The sequence below is a fragment of the Pangasianodon hypophthalmus genome, chromosome 11 (genome assembly GCF_027358585.1).
Source record: "Pangasianodon hypophthalmus isolate fPanHyp1 chromosome 11, fPanHyp1.pri, whole genome shotgun sequence".
Classification (NCBI taxonomy): Eukaryota; Metazoa; Chordata; class Actinopteri; order Siluriformes; family Pangasiidae; genus Pangasianodon; species Pangasianodon hypophthalmus.
The window spans coordinates 23,015,257-23,030,758 of NC_069720.1; the positions used below are offsets into that span (position 1 = coordinate 23,015,257).

At 37.5% G+C, this 15,502-nt stretch overlaps 1 protein-coding gene across 1 annotated transcript in view; it reads right to left on the reverse strand.

Moving 5' to 3' along the window:
• Positions 1-8,734: 8,734 nt before the first annotated feature.
• col6a1 (collagen, type VI, alpha 1) overlaps positions 8,735-15,502 on the reverse strand; it is a 29,493-nt gene continuing 22,725 nt past the window's right edge. Inside the window, exons 27-35 of the mRNA XM_026914146.3 lie at positions 14,616-14,651; positions 13,049-13,085; positions 12,466-12,474; positions 12,189-12,322; positions 11,953-12,062; positions 11,629-11,821; positions 11,101-11,275; positions 10,962-10,991; positions 8,735-10,033 (exon numbers count right to left, since the gene is read on the reverse strand). Coding sequence (XP_026769947.2) covers positions 9,438-10,033; positions 10,962-10,991; positions 11,101-11,275; positions 11,629-11,821; positions 11,953-12,062; positions 12,189-12,322; positions 12,466-12,474; positions 13,049-13,085; positions 14,616-14,651 — 1,320 coding nt within the window. The 3' untranslated portion in view covers positions 8,735-9,437. The remainder of the gene's footprint in view (positions 10,034-10,961; positions 10,992-11,100; positions 11,276-11,628; positions 11,822-11,952; positions 12,063-12,188; positions 12,323-12,465; positions 12,475-13,048; positions 13,086-14,615; positions 14,652-15,502) is intronic.

The following is a 15,502-nucleotide window of genomic DNA, read 5'->3' on the forward strand; positions in this document are numbered from 1 at the left end:
AGTCAACTAAAGCAATATGTTCCTTGTAAAGTTATGCTCCAATGCATTTGAACATGATTGTGGACAGGTAGTTGGCTGGTTATCTACAGTGGATATAAAAAGTTTACACACCCATGTTAAAATGGCAGGTTTTTGTGATGTAAAAAAAAAATGAAACCAAGATAAATCATGTCAGAACTTTTTCCACCCTCAATGTGAAATTACAATGTACAAAAATTAAGTGAAAAACAATCAGAAACATTTTAGGGAAAAAGAGAAAAAAGTAAAACTTACAATAACCTTGTTGAATAAATGTGCACAACCTTTTATAATTGGGGATGTGGCTGTGTTCAGAATTAATCAGTCACATTCAATCTCATGTTCAAAAGTAATTACCATACTTACTCACTGTCGTCAGTGAAATTATTCTGATTAACCCCAATAAAGACCAGCTGTTTCTGTAGGGTTTTCTTCACATCTTCTTGGCTTCATCTGACCTCTGAAGCCATGGTCTACAAAGAGCTGACAATGCCTCTACAGGGTCTCACTGTTGAAAAGTATTGATCAGGAGAGAGGTACAAAAGAATTTCCAAAAGATTAGATGTACCGTGGAACACCGTGAAGTCCATCATCAACAAGTGGAGAAAATGGAGCACCACAGTGACATCACCAAGAACAGGACGTCCCTCTAAAATTTATAAAAGGATGAGACAAAATCTAAGGAGCCGCAGGAATATATGACAAGTACTGATCACTCTCTACATGTGACGACAATCTCTTATATTCTTCACATATCTGGGCTATGGGGTAGGCGGCTATACGGAAGCTCTTTCTCACAAAAAAACATACAAGCTCAAATAAATCACCCCAAACCATGTGGAAAAATGTGTTGCAAAAAGGTCTGATGAGACCAATTCCAACAGGTATAATAATTTTATAATTCCAAAAGATATGTTTGTTGCCAAAAACAAGCACATCAGCAAAGCTTTTATCATGGATAGCTACGAATTCCAGTCGATTTAGCTGCCTGCTAGTAAGCTGAAGATGAAAAGGAATTTCACCTTTCAATATGACAATGACCCAGTGCATACATCCAAATCAACAAAGGAATGGCTTAACCAAAAGAAGATCAATGTTTTGAGTGACCGAGCCAGAGCCCAGACCTGAATCCAACTAAAAATCTGTGGTGTGACCTGAAACGAGCTGTGCACAGGAGACGCCCTTACAATTTGATGGATCTAGAACGTTTTTGCAAGAAACAGTTACCAAGTCAAGATGTGCCATGCTGATAGACTCTTACCCAAAAAGAGTGAGTGGCGTAATACAATCAAAAGGTGCTTCAACAGTGAATTAGTTTAGGGATGTGTAAACTTATGCAACCAGGTTATTTGTTTTCAAAAAAGTTTTTTATTTTTTCTATTTTTCCCTAAAATGTTTCTGATTGTTTTTCCACTTAATTTTTATATGTTGTGGTTTCACAACAAGGGTGGAAGAAGTTCTGACATGATTTATCTTGGTTTCATTTTTTTTTTACATCACAGAAACCTGCCATTTTAACAGGGATGTCTAGACTTTTTTCCACAGTGGATACTCTAGGTAGAAATACAATGTGTGTGTGTGTGTGTGTGTGTGTGTGTAAAATATGAATTAAAAATTTTTCTATTTCAAATCCCACATTTTATGTATTTTATTCATTTGTGCCCATTGTCATTAACACTAGTAATTTACATTTCTATATGCCACTAACTTTGTTTGTATTTTTTTTTTTATATTATTTTATTATTATATTATTGTATTTTTATATTATTTGTATTAACTATATTTTTATCTGTGTCTGTTTAGTTCTCAAAATATTTGTATCTATTTTTCTATTCGATTAAACCAGAAGTGGGTGTGGGCTATACTGGATTATTTGTTTGTTTGTTTGTCTGTTTAAAATAATGTGAACCCTACGACGGTGCTCTGGAGACACTGGAAAACAACGAAAAATAACAGAGCTGTGGGAAAAAGAAGTTTTATTTATTTATAAATATTTTAAATTATGTAACTTTATATTGAACCAGATGTCCTGTGGAACTTTCTGCCAAGCTTTCTCTCTTCTGTCTAATGTGACTGAGTAAACCAGCTAACTGTGTTTCAAAACAAACTTTCCCAAATAACCTGTTATTTACAATTGACAAAAATAGCCATCTAACATATTTTATATGATTTACCTTTTGGGCTTGTTCCACTGCAGAAATATCAGAAAAGTTTGCTGGACACGCTCTCAGAATCTTCTATAAAGCTGGATGCACTTGGAGTTCTTCTGGGGTCCATCAAACAGCATTTCATTATAATGCCTGTATGATTTTCCAGGAAGATTTTCATTTAATAATGATGGTGAATGATCATTCAAGAACAACTAACACCACACGCAATAAACATACAAGTTAATATTTTAAAATTAATTTTAAAAACAGTATACTGCCCTGTGCACAGCATGCTCTCATGGGATATTTGGAGCAGGGACTCTATAAATATAGTGAAAAGTGGATCTCTGAATCATATAATGTTTAGAAACTTGATCTTTGTTCCATGAGCAGGGTTACCAGTTTCTGTGTATAATGTCTGTGTATTTAATAGATAGACACTGCGAATCAGAAATGCACACCACTGTCAACTTGTTTCCCTTGCAAAGACTGAGAAAAGAAGAAACATGTGTCTACCTTTTCCTGTGGCTGAACAGTTTGGGGTAGTAACCCTGAAAACCTGGCAACTCTTTGCACAAGCTTCTTCGACAGCTGTTCTTTAAAACTGCACATTTAAGTAAAAACCTTGTGCTCCCTCAACCTTTTTTTAATTTTCATCCCGTACGATCCTGTTGCATACACCTAGAACGAAGGCTGGCAAGCTTTCTAAAAAAAAAACAAAACAAAAAAAACAAAATACTCCATCTAAAGTTCGGATCTGTATCCATAGTCGTTCAGGATGCATTATCTGCTCAATCTGAATAATGTATTCATATCCGGTTACACCCCTAAATGCCACATTATAAAGGACGGGCGCACTGACATAGCTAGTACCACACACTCCCAATGGCTCATCACTATAACAGTGTAACATTGCGGAAAAAAAGAATTCTGTCGTATCACATGAGAGTCGTATCCAGAAGATGTGTGCAGTGAAAAGGTGGCATTAGTTTGCATGTAACGGTACTACATTCAACATACAATGTAATTTACTATAATGGCATTCACGGTTACATAACCGTTTCCCTCTCTGCTTTCTGCTTTCTAATTTGAGACAACTACTTCTCTGAAGACTTATAAACAGTAGGTTTATTAAAAAAAATTGAGTCTTGTAGTCAGTGGGAAAGAATGTCTCAACTGAGTACAGTATTAATGGGTGACTGGGTACTTCCACTGAGTCACCCCTTGATGCAAACAATCTGTGGTTTCATGGTTTTTTTTAGTTGGTTGGTTGGGCGTCACTTGTTGTACTGGCCAGAGGAAATACAAGAGTTTCCTTAGTGTGACTTTGCTGACTGAGTGAAATAATATGCTATGTGACATGATGCAAAATCTGAAATTCGTAATCTTTTACTGGTTTTATTGGTTACATTCTTTGTCTGAAGTAAGTTAAGGACTTTTTTTTGCAGTCTTGATGTACACCAGTCATCTGACACACTTTTCAGAATGAATCAGAAAAACAGAATAAGAAGAATCATCTCATATATACAACTACAAAAAATACCAGCCATGTGAAGTTCTTCATCTTGCTTCTGTTTGCTGGTGGACAGCCAACTTTCAGTGGTTAGTACATGACTCACAGTTTCCACAGTACTGTTTATTGGGGATTTCATTTACCCTGATTTGTCTGTGGAACCCTGACCATCACTAGCTCTCCTAAGTTATAACTGATTAAGCAGATTTGGAGCACATTGTGGGGTTGTCTTCTATAAAAGTTCATCCCTCCTCTCTCCACCTCACTTCACCTTTTTTTGTGCTCCTGCATAGTACTCACTCCCACTTCAGGACATTAAAAAAATTAAACAAACAATAATTATATTATTATTATTATTATTTTTTTTTTTTGTAGAAATCTCTTTTGCAGCTTTCTGTTCTTCTGTGTCTGTTGTCCTTTTTTGCAGCGCAGCTCTTTTTTCTAGGCTACTTTCATCCATCATCCTTAAAGCCCTTCTGGAGGCGATTTCTTGCAGATGTTGAATCTTGTTGCTTGGAGACATGGCAGCTGGGAGTTGTTAGCCTAGTGTGTTCTGCCAAACATCCGCCCCTTCCTAAACCAGTCCCATATCAACAAAGCCCAATTTCCACAGAATAACCAGAGCCTACCTTCTATGGAATTGTGTGTGGGGGGGAGGGGTGTACAGTTATTTGGAAGTAGAATTGCATAATTTTTGCTCAGTCCATGTACAGAAAGGCACATCACAATTAAGTTACCAGTTTATATTCAACAAAATAGACAAATAATGAGACTTGCAAAATGAAGACAGAAGTACTCTGCGTTAGCATATTAATAAACAAAAAAAACATGTCTCTGGTCTGAGCTTTCCTTCTCCTTCCCCTTCAACTATTAAAGGCCCTTGATATCTTAACCTGGCCTGTTGCTTATGGAACCATAAGTACTGACTTTCTGCTGTAAAGCAGAAAATTTATAGTGAATTGGTTGGTCAGATTTAGACGTAAATATATTTAAATTAAAAGAAAACAGACATATATAACTGATAGATGGAATGAAACAAGCATACATGGTTCATACATAACATACAAAACCAAAATCTCTTCATACCCACCATATAGTAAAATGCATGCCCTTATACACTGTATGACCAAAAGTATGTGGACACTTCATGGCTCGTTTTGTGGACGGGGCATTGTGATTTTCCAGTGAAAGGAAACCAGTGCTAGAACATACAAAAACCTTGTAGACAGTTTTGTGCTTTAACTTTGTGGCAACAGTTTGGGAAAGAACCACATATGGGTTTAATGGTCAGGTGTCCACATACTTTTGGCCATATAATGTACATAGTTCACTCACTTCAGGGAACCACAAGTCATTGAATAAATTAATTACCTTCATAAAATTTTAGATTTAGGGCGACTGCAAATAATGATGCATGTATTTTTGAGTCATTTTGTTGGATCGAATTAGAATGCTGGATCCTACCGCTGCTGTGAGGAGTCACTTTATTAACAAAGACAAGTGCACCCATGAACTGGAAGGCGTACATGCTCAAGCCACCAGGTGCACTTAGTATGATTTAATTAATAAGCAGTTCAGTCAATTCACTTGGTATAGATAGTACTGAATAGCTCGCCTTGGCTGAAGACACATGCTGTATCTTCATGCCTTTGCCACTCTAAAATTTGACTTTGCCACAAATCTTTCAATTCAGCTGATCTGATCCATTGGCTAGAACAACAGCATCCTTACTTGGTGTGGCAGCTTTCTACAGAGCACTATTTTTGAAAGGTTTTACTAACATTTTCATGCTTGCTGTAGAAAGTCCCCAAATTAGCTGCTGTTTAGCTTCCTAATATTTTTCCGAGTAGTAGTCCAGCGTTACCTCAGAGATACTGGGCATTCGTCCCTGTACTTAGGGTTGTGGGTTTTCTCTGCATGAGAAAGATCACTATGATGCTTCCACAGTTTGTCTGGGGACAGTCCATCCTGGGAGAGCTCTGATGCAGCCTGATGTATGTGCCTAACTCAGCATGACCCTGAGTTCATCCCATTGTAGGCATTCCAGGCATCATCCCAACAACTTCACTGAGCTGCCAAGAGCATGCACATTGAGGCAGATAAATCCTTATTTGTGCTGTTTTGTTGTGTAGCTCAAAGGCTAGATTGGAGTGACCCAAGCTCAAAAAACCACAAGATTCAAGTCCTAATTACACTGAGACACTATCTAGTAATAGTTAAACTCATCCTGGAACAAACCTTTATAGACACACTACCATGCTGGGCCATGTACAATCCCTCAACCTGGATAGGGTCAAGTAGGCAGGGTTGCTAATTCCTCACCTGATTGATATTACTTGGACACCAAATCTCCAGATATCCTGTGTAGCTCATAGAGAGCTTCCCCTTCAGAGAGCTATCCTGTCCATTTTCCTCCTAAATGTTCTGCCAAAGCAACAGTCACTCAGGAGTTCTGCCTTCTTTTTCTGGAGCAAAGTGCCTAACCTGGCATCCAAAAAGGAAAGAATCCCAACTCTATACCTAACTTGAAGATCAACAGGAGAGAGGCACCCACAATCAGGAGGCATAACCGCTAAAAACCTTTAAAGGCATTACCTTTAAAAAAATGCTTGAAAACCATGGCCTTTTTATTTTGTCTATCCAGATGACCTGGAGATGGTTTTACTTTGTAAGAAGCATAGATGCAGGTGGCATTCATGCTGGCACATATTCAGGTGCTAAGGTGCTCTTGTGAATCTCAAGAAGAGTGTGCAGACCACATGTCAGAAATATGTTGTATTACCAATTGAGCACATCTATCAGAACACAGAACATGAGTCCATGATGACAGCAGTGGTTCTAGTGGGTTTATTTTTAATACACACTGTATGTTTCAGCAGTGGATGTTATCACATTGCCTGAACGCATAATATTATTTTGTATGGATCCATGGTTGTAGCATGTCTAGCAGTCCTCTTTCCATGCAGAAAGTCAAGCCTACTTTGTAGGGGGTGGCCCAATTGAAAGAAACATCGCACAGGGCACCAGCCAGATGTACCTGGCAAACCCAGGAGCACCTTCTGGGTTGTTTGAGAGTCTCTTGCAGTGGTTTCAGTGAGACATTTTCTCCCTTGTACCAAGTGAGGGTGGGGGCATTAAGTCTGAATCTGAGTCTGTCTTTTCTGAGTAATGTTCACTGAGAGTTGTCCTGATTCAACTTTGACATAAAGGAAGGGCTGCAGCAAAATCAGCTACAGAAGCAAAAGCTGAGGTATGGGAGAACGTTGTAAAGATTTTGAGGTTTCCTCAAAGATGTTCTGGCGAAGTGGAAAAGACAAGACCATGCAAAAACTCCGTTAAAGTGTGAGAAAGTTTTAACCTCTACTAGGTTCTGACTTCTACTCCATGGATGAAGTTACTTTGGCAGTTAGAAACCTTCATAGTGGCAAGGGTGGAGGTTGGATGAGATTTGGCCAGAGATTTGGAGCAGTGCCTTTGCAGTGAATAGTGGTCACTATTTGTTTTTTTAAAAAAAATGGGCCAGAGACTATGTTCCAATTGTAGGAGAATCACGCTTTACAGCCTCTAAGAAAAAGTCTATGCAAAGGTCCTATAGAGAACACTCCATCCAATAGTTAGGGTTCAGGAGAAACAATGTGTGATCCACCCAGCTGGGTGAAGTGGTATATTTATAAGTTGAAGTGCAGTGACATAAATAGAGAACATCCACAAAACTTTGTTGTAGGAAATGGGAATTGACGTTTAAAGCTCATAAAAACACGATTTTAAATGTTAAAAAACTTGACATATAATTCCCAGATCTGTCATTAAAAAAGCATTTACCAATGGTAGATTCAAGAAATATAAGCTCACTGGCCACTTTAATAGGAACACTTGCATACATGTCAAATGTCAGAATGGATTAAAAAAATGCCTGTGGAATGATTGGTAGTGCCAGATGGTTGTTTTGAGTATTTCAGAAACTGCCAATCTTCTGGAATTTTCAGACACAACAGCTTGTAGAGTTCACACAGAATGGTGCAAAAAATAAAAAACATCCAGTGTGTAGAAATGCCTTGTTGATGAGAGAGGCCAGAGGAGAATGGGCAGACTGGTTCTAGCTGACAGGAAGGCTACGGAAACTCAAATAATCAGTCTTTACAACTGTGGTGAGCAGAAAAGCATCTCAGAACTCACGCCTGCTGAAACTCGAGGCAGATGGGTTAAAATAGCAAAAGACCACATCAGGTACTACTCCTGGCAGCCAAGAACAAGAATCTGAACAAACAACACATTGAACCTTTGTGTAAAAGGCATCTTCTCCATGTGCTACAAAGCCATGACCCTTTTGTTTGAAAACTTCTGTTCACATAATGTGACTGCACATATCCCAGTGTCTGCAGCTGGGATCTGAACTTTAGCTTCATACTTACTAGGCATACATACCAGTTCCCTAATATAGTCTGCATATTTTATATATATAAAAATTTCCACCCACTTTCTTCTTCTCCTTCCCCCTATATATTTATATATATATATATATATACACACAGTATATAGCATATATATAGCCTCACAACAAGCATTTCAATGTACAACTGTCCCTAAAATTTGTGCACATGACAAAGAAACTTGAAACTTGAAATGGGGTGGGTGCAAAATTTCTTCACAAGGTAAAGAATGAGTAGGTGGGAATATATAGGGAATTAAGGTAGATGTAGGTGGGATTAGAGGCATGGTCTTTCACCCAAACCTCAGTTTTTACATATCTGAATTCTACTAATTCTTTTCCACAGGACATGACTGTTCATTAATAACTTCTCTTGCTCGATATCATAAATCAAAGCCGCAGCCTTGAATTTGAATGTAATCGCATTGAATGCCAAGGCACTCTAGAAACTGGGCCCATACAGTATAATTAAAAATACATGTGAATTTTCTTAATACTGGAACTTCATCACAAGATTTTTTTTAATAACAGAGAACTGACACTGACTTTAGGACATTTGGCTATCTGGTTATATTTACTGCTGCTCAGTAGGATGTTTGATGAGTGTTTCACAAAAGACACAGATTTATTGGGTGAAGCATTCTTTATTGAAAACCCCTCTGCAGAACCCCCGTGACTAATTTAAAATGCATTTATAACATATAAAATTGTACACATTCCCAGTGCTAAAATCTTTAATCTTTGGTTAAAGTCACTATGACAAATTTAAAATTTGCTTTTGCATTTAAATGAGCCTGAGCGTACAATGGTAGCACCAAATTTACATTCAAGTGATATTTTTCTGAAATACAAAAGAGGATAAAGATGGGAATTGATTTAATCAGGCTTCAGAAAGACAACCTAAGCATGTATATTTAGATGAGATGATGACGACGACGATGGTATGCATTATCTCAATAAAGAATATTTAACATTTTCTGTACTATAAACAAGTTATTCTGAAAAAAAAAAAAAAAATCCAATGTATATGAATGGTCCTAATATCTAGGAAATGCATATGCTGTTAAATGATGACTGTGAAATTGCCCTCTTTCTTAATCCCGTTACCTTTCAAAGGCATATAAATGACATACCTCTCATACATAACTCAAAGAAACCCTACATAATGTAAAATGAAATATGGATCACAATGAAAAAATGAAAATTTAATGAAAAAAAAAAGTTACTTGTGCTCTCTTGCCCCACCCCCTATATACTGGTTACTTTTCACCCTCCCACTGCCCAATCAGCTTCTGCTTATTCAGAAGACATGCCATGCCCTTCCTACTCAATCCAGTGAAATCTTCCGGGACACAGTTTGGTAAAAGACTCCCCTAAGCAAGGAGTGATAGTCAGGAGCCCTAATTAGATGGCGGGAGGCATAGATGTTGTCATTGCGCCGTCCACGACTTGCCATGATATGCAGGTTGTGTTGATTCAGCTGATTCTCAACAGCCAGAACAAAAAGCTCAATACCTTGTCTGTTAATTTCCCCTATTGCTTCTTCTAATTGCCTTTCGTTCATGCCTTGTGAGCGCCCATCTGAAAACAGCAGCACCTTCTTCTTCCGGTTCTGGCCTCCCCTGAATTGGTTAATGGCGAATCTGAGTGCCTCAGTCAACTGCGTGCCAGCATTCTGGAAACTGGCCTCTGCGAGCTGAGCAGCCACTACAGTATAATTGTCAGCAAAGTCAACATCTATGTTTGCGGTGTTGCTGTACTGCCCAACGGCAACACGGACCTGAACGTTTTCTCCTTTATCTGCGGACAAGAAGCGTCTTACCAGCTTCTCTGTGAAGTTTTTGGTCAACTCAAAGTTTTTGTAGCCCACGCTAGCTGAGCTATCCATCATAATCAGGATATCTGAGGGATTCCTAAAGTAAACTGAAACACACATATTCAGCATGTTAAAGGTCATGAAAATCAAGTCTCAAATACTTATAGTTTGAAGATTATGGTTTAATACATTGTTGGGATTTTTAGGATTAGGACTTAAGTTTAGGATTTAAGTTTTGTTAAAGAGCTTTCATAAATATGTCTATGTATTAAATATGAGGAAGTAATCCAATTTTCTGTTGCTGGTTCCATATTGAAAACACAGTGGCTGACAAGTAAGTTTGTATGTTTTTACTAGTTCTAAATGACAAAATCTCACTGGAAAAATGTAAAATAATGCATATACACTAAATAATGCATATACACTATACAAAAATATGTGCACACCTGATCAATTACATGCCCAATTACCGATAAATAAACATCACATTCCAGATTTAGTCCCCCTTTGCTGTTATAATAAGCTCCACTCTTCTGCGAAGGCTTTCCGCTAGATTTTGTAGCGTGGCTGTGGGGATTTGTGATCATTCAGCTACAAGAGCATTAGTGAGATCAGGCACTGATGTTGGTGAGGAGGTCTGGGGTTCAGTCGGTGTTCCAGTTCATCCCAAAGGTGTTCAGTGGGTTTGAGGTCAGGGCTCCGTGCAGGACACTCGAGTTCTTCCACTCCAACCTTCACACACCATGTCTTCATGGAGCTTGCTTTGTGCACAGGGGCATTGTCATGCTGGAACAGGTTTCAGCCTCTTAGTTCCAGTGAAGGGAAATTGTAGATTTTATAGCACACAAAGACATTCTATATAATTGTGAGTTTCCAACTTTATTTCAACAGTTTGGGGAAGAACCACATATGGGTGAGATGATCAGGTGTCCACACACTTTTGACCACTTTAGTGTCTTGGCTTAACCTATTTCTGTTTTAGCATGGGCAGACAGGGCAGAATATATTTTCAACTAAAATTATACAAATACTTACTTGGACAAGTGTAATTGGGGCACTTCTTGCCTGAAAAACACAAAACAAAAACAAATACATGTGACAAGTTATTTTCATGTCCCATATAGATCAGTTGCTCCCTAAAGAAACAAAACATTATGCATTGTCTGCATCTTACTTTCACACATTGTGTCAGTCAAGTTTTTGAGGAAAGTATCATCCAGGAGCATGCCGAAGTTGTTAAGGACAAAGGAGGCGCCTGGTTTAACCGGATCACTTGAACAGCTTACGTCTTCCACCTGATCACTGTTGGGCTGTTTACCTGAATAGTCTACAATACCTACACCAACAACCTAACACAAAAAAAGGCACTGTATCATACAAGACATTTTAAAAATGTTATGCAAGTATTACATTCTTAAAAAAGTAAGCTGTAGTTATCAATGCTGTAAAAGTCTATTGCTCTGCTATGTTCCTTATGCTTCTGTTTAGTCCAATGAAATATGTCTTCAAAGAAATAATCACCAATTTAAAAATGTACACTAAAGGACTAGAGACAAGCACCATACATTCCATTATTACTGAACATGTTTTAAGTAGATAAAATGTATTATTTTATGTTAGAAGAAGAAAAAAACCTTTAACCCCAAAGGTTCGAGTTGATAGAATGTAGTTAAAAAAATATAAATTGCATGGCCTTTCTTACCTGTAGGCCTCGACCACACAGTGTGTTTAGAGGCACTTTATCTCTTGTAGTATCTGAACGACCATCGGTCAGGACCAGCACGACACTGTTCACGTGGTCTGTGCCAAGCCGGTTGATCATGTTATTCCATGAAAACTCAAGGGCTTCTCCAGTGTAGGTGGCTTCAGCCAGCCAACGCAACTCTTTAATAGCCCTGAAAAAAAAAGAAGAAGAAAAAAAGACATGGGAGATAAGACAAGAGAAATCAAAGACATACAGGCAGACAAATGTATAAACCAAACATAATTGATATGGCCATGAAGTGTTTTATTGCGATGAATGTACTGTTTGAGCGCTGTTATGTTCCAGATGTCGGGGTCACCAAGCTTCACAACCTCTTGAGCATTTGCTCCACTGTACTGCACCACACCAACGTGAGAATCATTCACGCCGAACTGCACACAACATGGAAGAACATGGCATTTGACTACATGGAACACACATAGCCTTATTTTTTTTAAATTGCTATTTTGGTCTGTTTGTCCACATGTGACTGAAAAAATTCACTAAAGGAGCCTTACTTTCACTTGCTGATCTCTGACCAGTCTGTCAATGACAGCTATGATGAAGTCCTTAGCAATAGCAAAGTTGTTAGCCCCAATACTCTCAGAGCTGTCCACAATAAAGGTAATGTTCAGGGGTCCACACTTGCACTCTAAACAAATACAAAGCAGTAAAACTTTCTAAGAACAATTCTTTCTATTGTTTCCAAACACCATAAGTTCTAATTCAAACCAAATAGCATCAGAGCCATTTCCTCTTGCACACTTCAAAGTGAAAGAAGAGACATCTACTCACCACAACAAGCTGAAAGGAAAAAAAAAGAAAACCCTTGAGAATTAGACTTTCCATTGCATTGTGTGAAAGGAAGTAGCAAAAAAAGCAGAGATTAAATTTTAACTCAGCATGGACAAAGTAGCATATTCTATTGCCTGAAAAAAAAAAACTTTTTTGAAAACTCAGAACCCAGAACAATTTGAGAAAAGAAATGGTCTTCAAAAAAGCATCCTTCCCTTAGCATTAAGTCACAAATAACATGATAACATCGTATTCAATTATTAGTAAGCTCTCATTTCACACCTATCTGTTCATACAAAGCTTCTCTTCTTCACAACTATTGTATTTATATGTTTTCCCCAAACTAGTGTATATTACATTTTAATGGGAATTCACAAAATGGCTGTCTGTTAATGTCAGAGGCCTAAATGAACAGCTGGCCATAGTCTTGTTTTCCAGCATGCCTTGTCTTTCTTCACTTGAAAGTAACTTTCCCCAAGTCTGTCATAAGTTGATAGTGTGTGCTCAGTTTGAATTTATGGAGGAGGATTAGGAAAAATATTATGGGTCAAAAGAAAAATGGAAACAGTCACAGCTTACTCACAGCACATCCTCATGATGATATCCAGGATCTCACAGTCCTACAAAAAAAAAGCTTAACTTTTAGCTGCACAACAAATCTTGCCTTCCAACTCCATCTTACCAGAATCTCTGTAATACAGCATGCACTCAAGGTCCTCTAGTTACCGGGAGAAACCTGATTCTCATTTAAAAACATTTTATAATTTGTATATCTAGATGCAAATTATGCCACCTGGCCGTGATATAAATCTCACTTTTTGTTGTGCATTTTCCTTTTTTCCTTTCCTAATCTGGCACTGCAGTACTAACAAGAGCGCTGCATATTCGAAAATGTGCGGAAATTTTAAATGTACATAGCTTTTATGTAAGGCTGCTCACTACTGTGTAACTAATGATGTACTTAAAATATACTGCATAATACATATTCTCTAATGTCTAATGATGAGTTTACAGATTTAACTCTAGTATATAATATTTTCTGCATTAAATTAATCCTTTACAAGCTAGGGAGAATAAAAATCTTTGGAGACAATTTGGTCAGTTCCATATGATATGGTATGTTTCAGAGATCATCAGAGTCCAGACAGACATAAGGATTTAATTTCAAGTTTGATTTTGACCAAAAAGTCCCGTGAATATTCATACTAAGAGTGATAAACACTATCAATTAATGTGTTCAAACTGTTCAAATGCAATTAAAAACATACATAAAGAACATTTTTTGTGGTAATATTAAGAAAGGAACTCATTGTGATACTGAGACATTATTAAGAGTGACTTTAACAAAATTTTTTTTTTTTTAAATCTTCAAATGTCAGAATTTGGCTTACACAAATTTAATACCTGTCTGTCAGTAATAGTAATAAAATTAATCTATCAGCATAGACACTTCACTGGATTTTGCACCTTTACAGGTTTAAAGGTTGCTTCTAGATCCTCTCAGTTGAAACATTCAAACTGAATTATTATATAAAACAGAGATAAATTTTTCCTTTTTTTCATTTAAAAACCACGGGGTATTCAAAATGTGCACTCAAAAACAAGCAAGCAGATAGATAGCTAATCTTAACTAGATAATGTCAGCTATGTGAAACTATTCCCTTTTAAGCAGTTAAAAGGGAAATGCTTCAATGAGAACTGACTTAGGGTGAGTCAAACATTTATTTCCACTGCAAGAAAATGGTCCTGGCCCAGACTGCGAGCTCCTGGTCTGGAACCACTGTTTGGAAAGAATACTTCAAACTTTCTTTCAAAACACTTTTGACACTTTGGACACTTGATTAGTTCTCAACGAATCAGTTATGTTAAGAAAACTGATTCAATCCTCATTATCTCAGACTGGACTATACCACTGCTACTAAAACATAATGTTACCAATGTTAATGTTAAAGAGGCAGTTATGCTGATGTTTTAGTACAAACAATAATTTTGTACTCATTTGTACGTTTTTTCTCAGGAGTCAAAAGGGTGTGTGAACATTTTGGCACTCTTAAACTTGTTGTCTGAATAGATGAATCAGGATTATTATAGGAGATGCATACAACATACAGTGTATTTACTGGACAAATGATTGTTCAAGGCCAACTTACATCAACTCCAGGAGGCCCAGGAGGTCCAGGAGGTCCCTGGTCATTAGAAAAGAAAGATTGAAATACTAATACTATATAGTACTGTGCAAAAGTCTTAGCAAATAAATGCTGTAGAGCAAAGATGCTTTCAAAAATAATTTAAAAAATACTATGAACAATAAACTATAGCAATAAACAGTAATAAATGAACAAAGTCAATATTTGGTGTGATGAACCTTTGCTTTAAAAAAAAACTTAGTAGTCTCAGGTACAATTTGTGCAGTTTTATAAGGAAATCTGGTAAGTTTTACTGAGCATCTTGCAGAACCAGCCACAGTTCTACTGGAGACTTTGACTGTCTCACTTGCTTCTTGTTTCTGCAGCAAAACCCAGTAGCCTTCATATATATATATATATATATATATATATGCAGGCTGCTGGGTTTTGCTGCAAAAATAAGAAGCAAGTGCAACAGTCAAAGTCTCCGGAAGAACTGTGGCTGGTTCTGCAATATATATATATACAGAATACCCTTAACTTACTACTGATCACACAGAAAATGCTAATGTTACTTGCTCCTTCTATAGCACTAGCCTGGATAGTACCATGCAAGCCTTTCAGTCTTCTTACACAGAAGGATCTCTGCCAGGGAAAAGCTGATCCAAGCCTTTAGAGACATCAAGCTCCAAATAAGAGCATTTTTGAGGTAGAAGAGTCTCCTCCTTCATGGATGGTGTCCAGAGGGGAGCATGGTGGAATTTGTGCCTAAGAGCAAGCAGGCTACTCCCTCAGGCTTGTAACTCATGAGACAACATTGAGTACTGGTCCAATATATGTGTCCAATATATACACACACAGCACCAGCACAGAAAGGGGACTGCAATTGTTTTCTTATTACAGGATCTTAC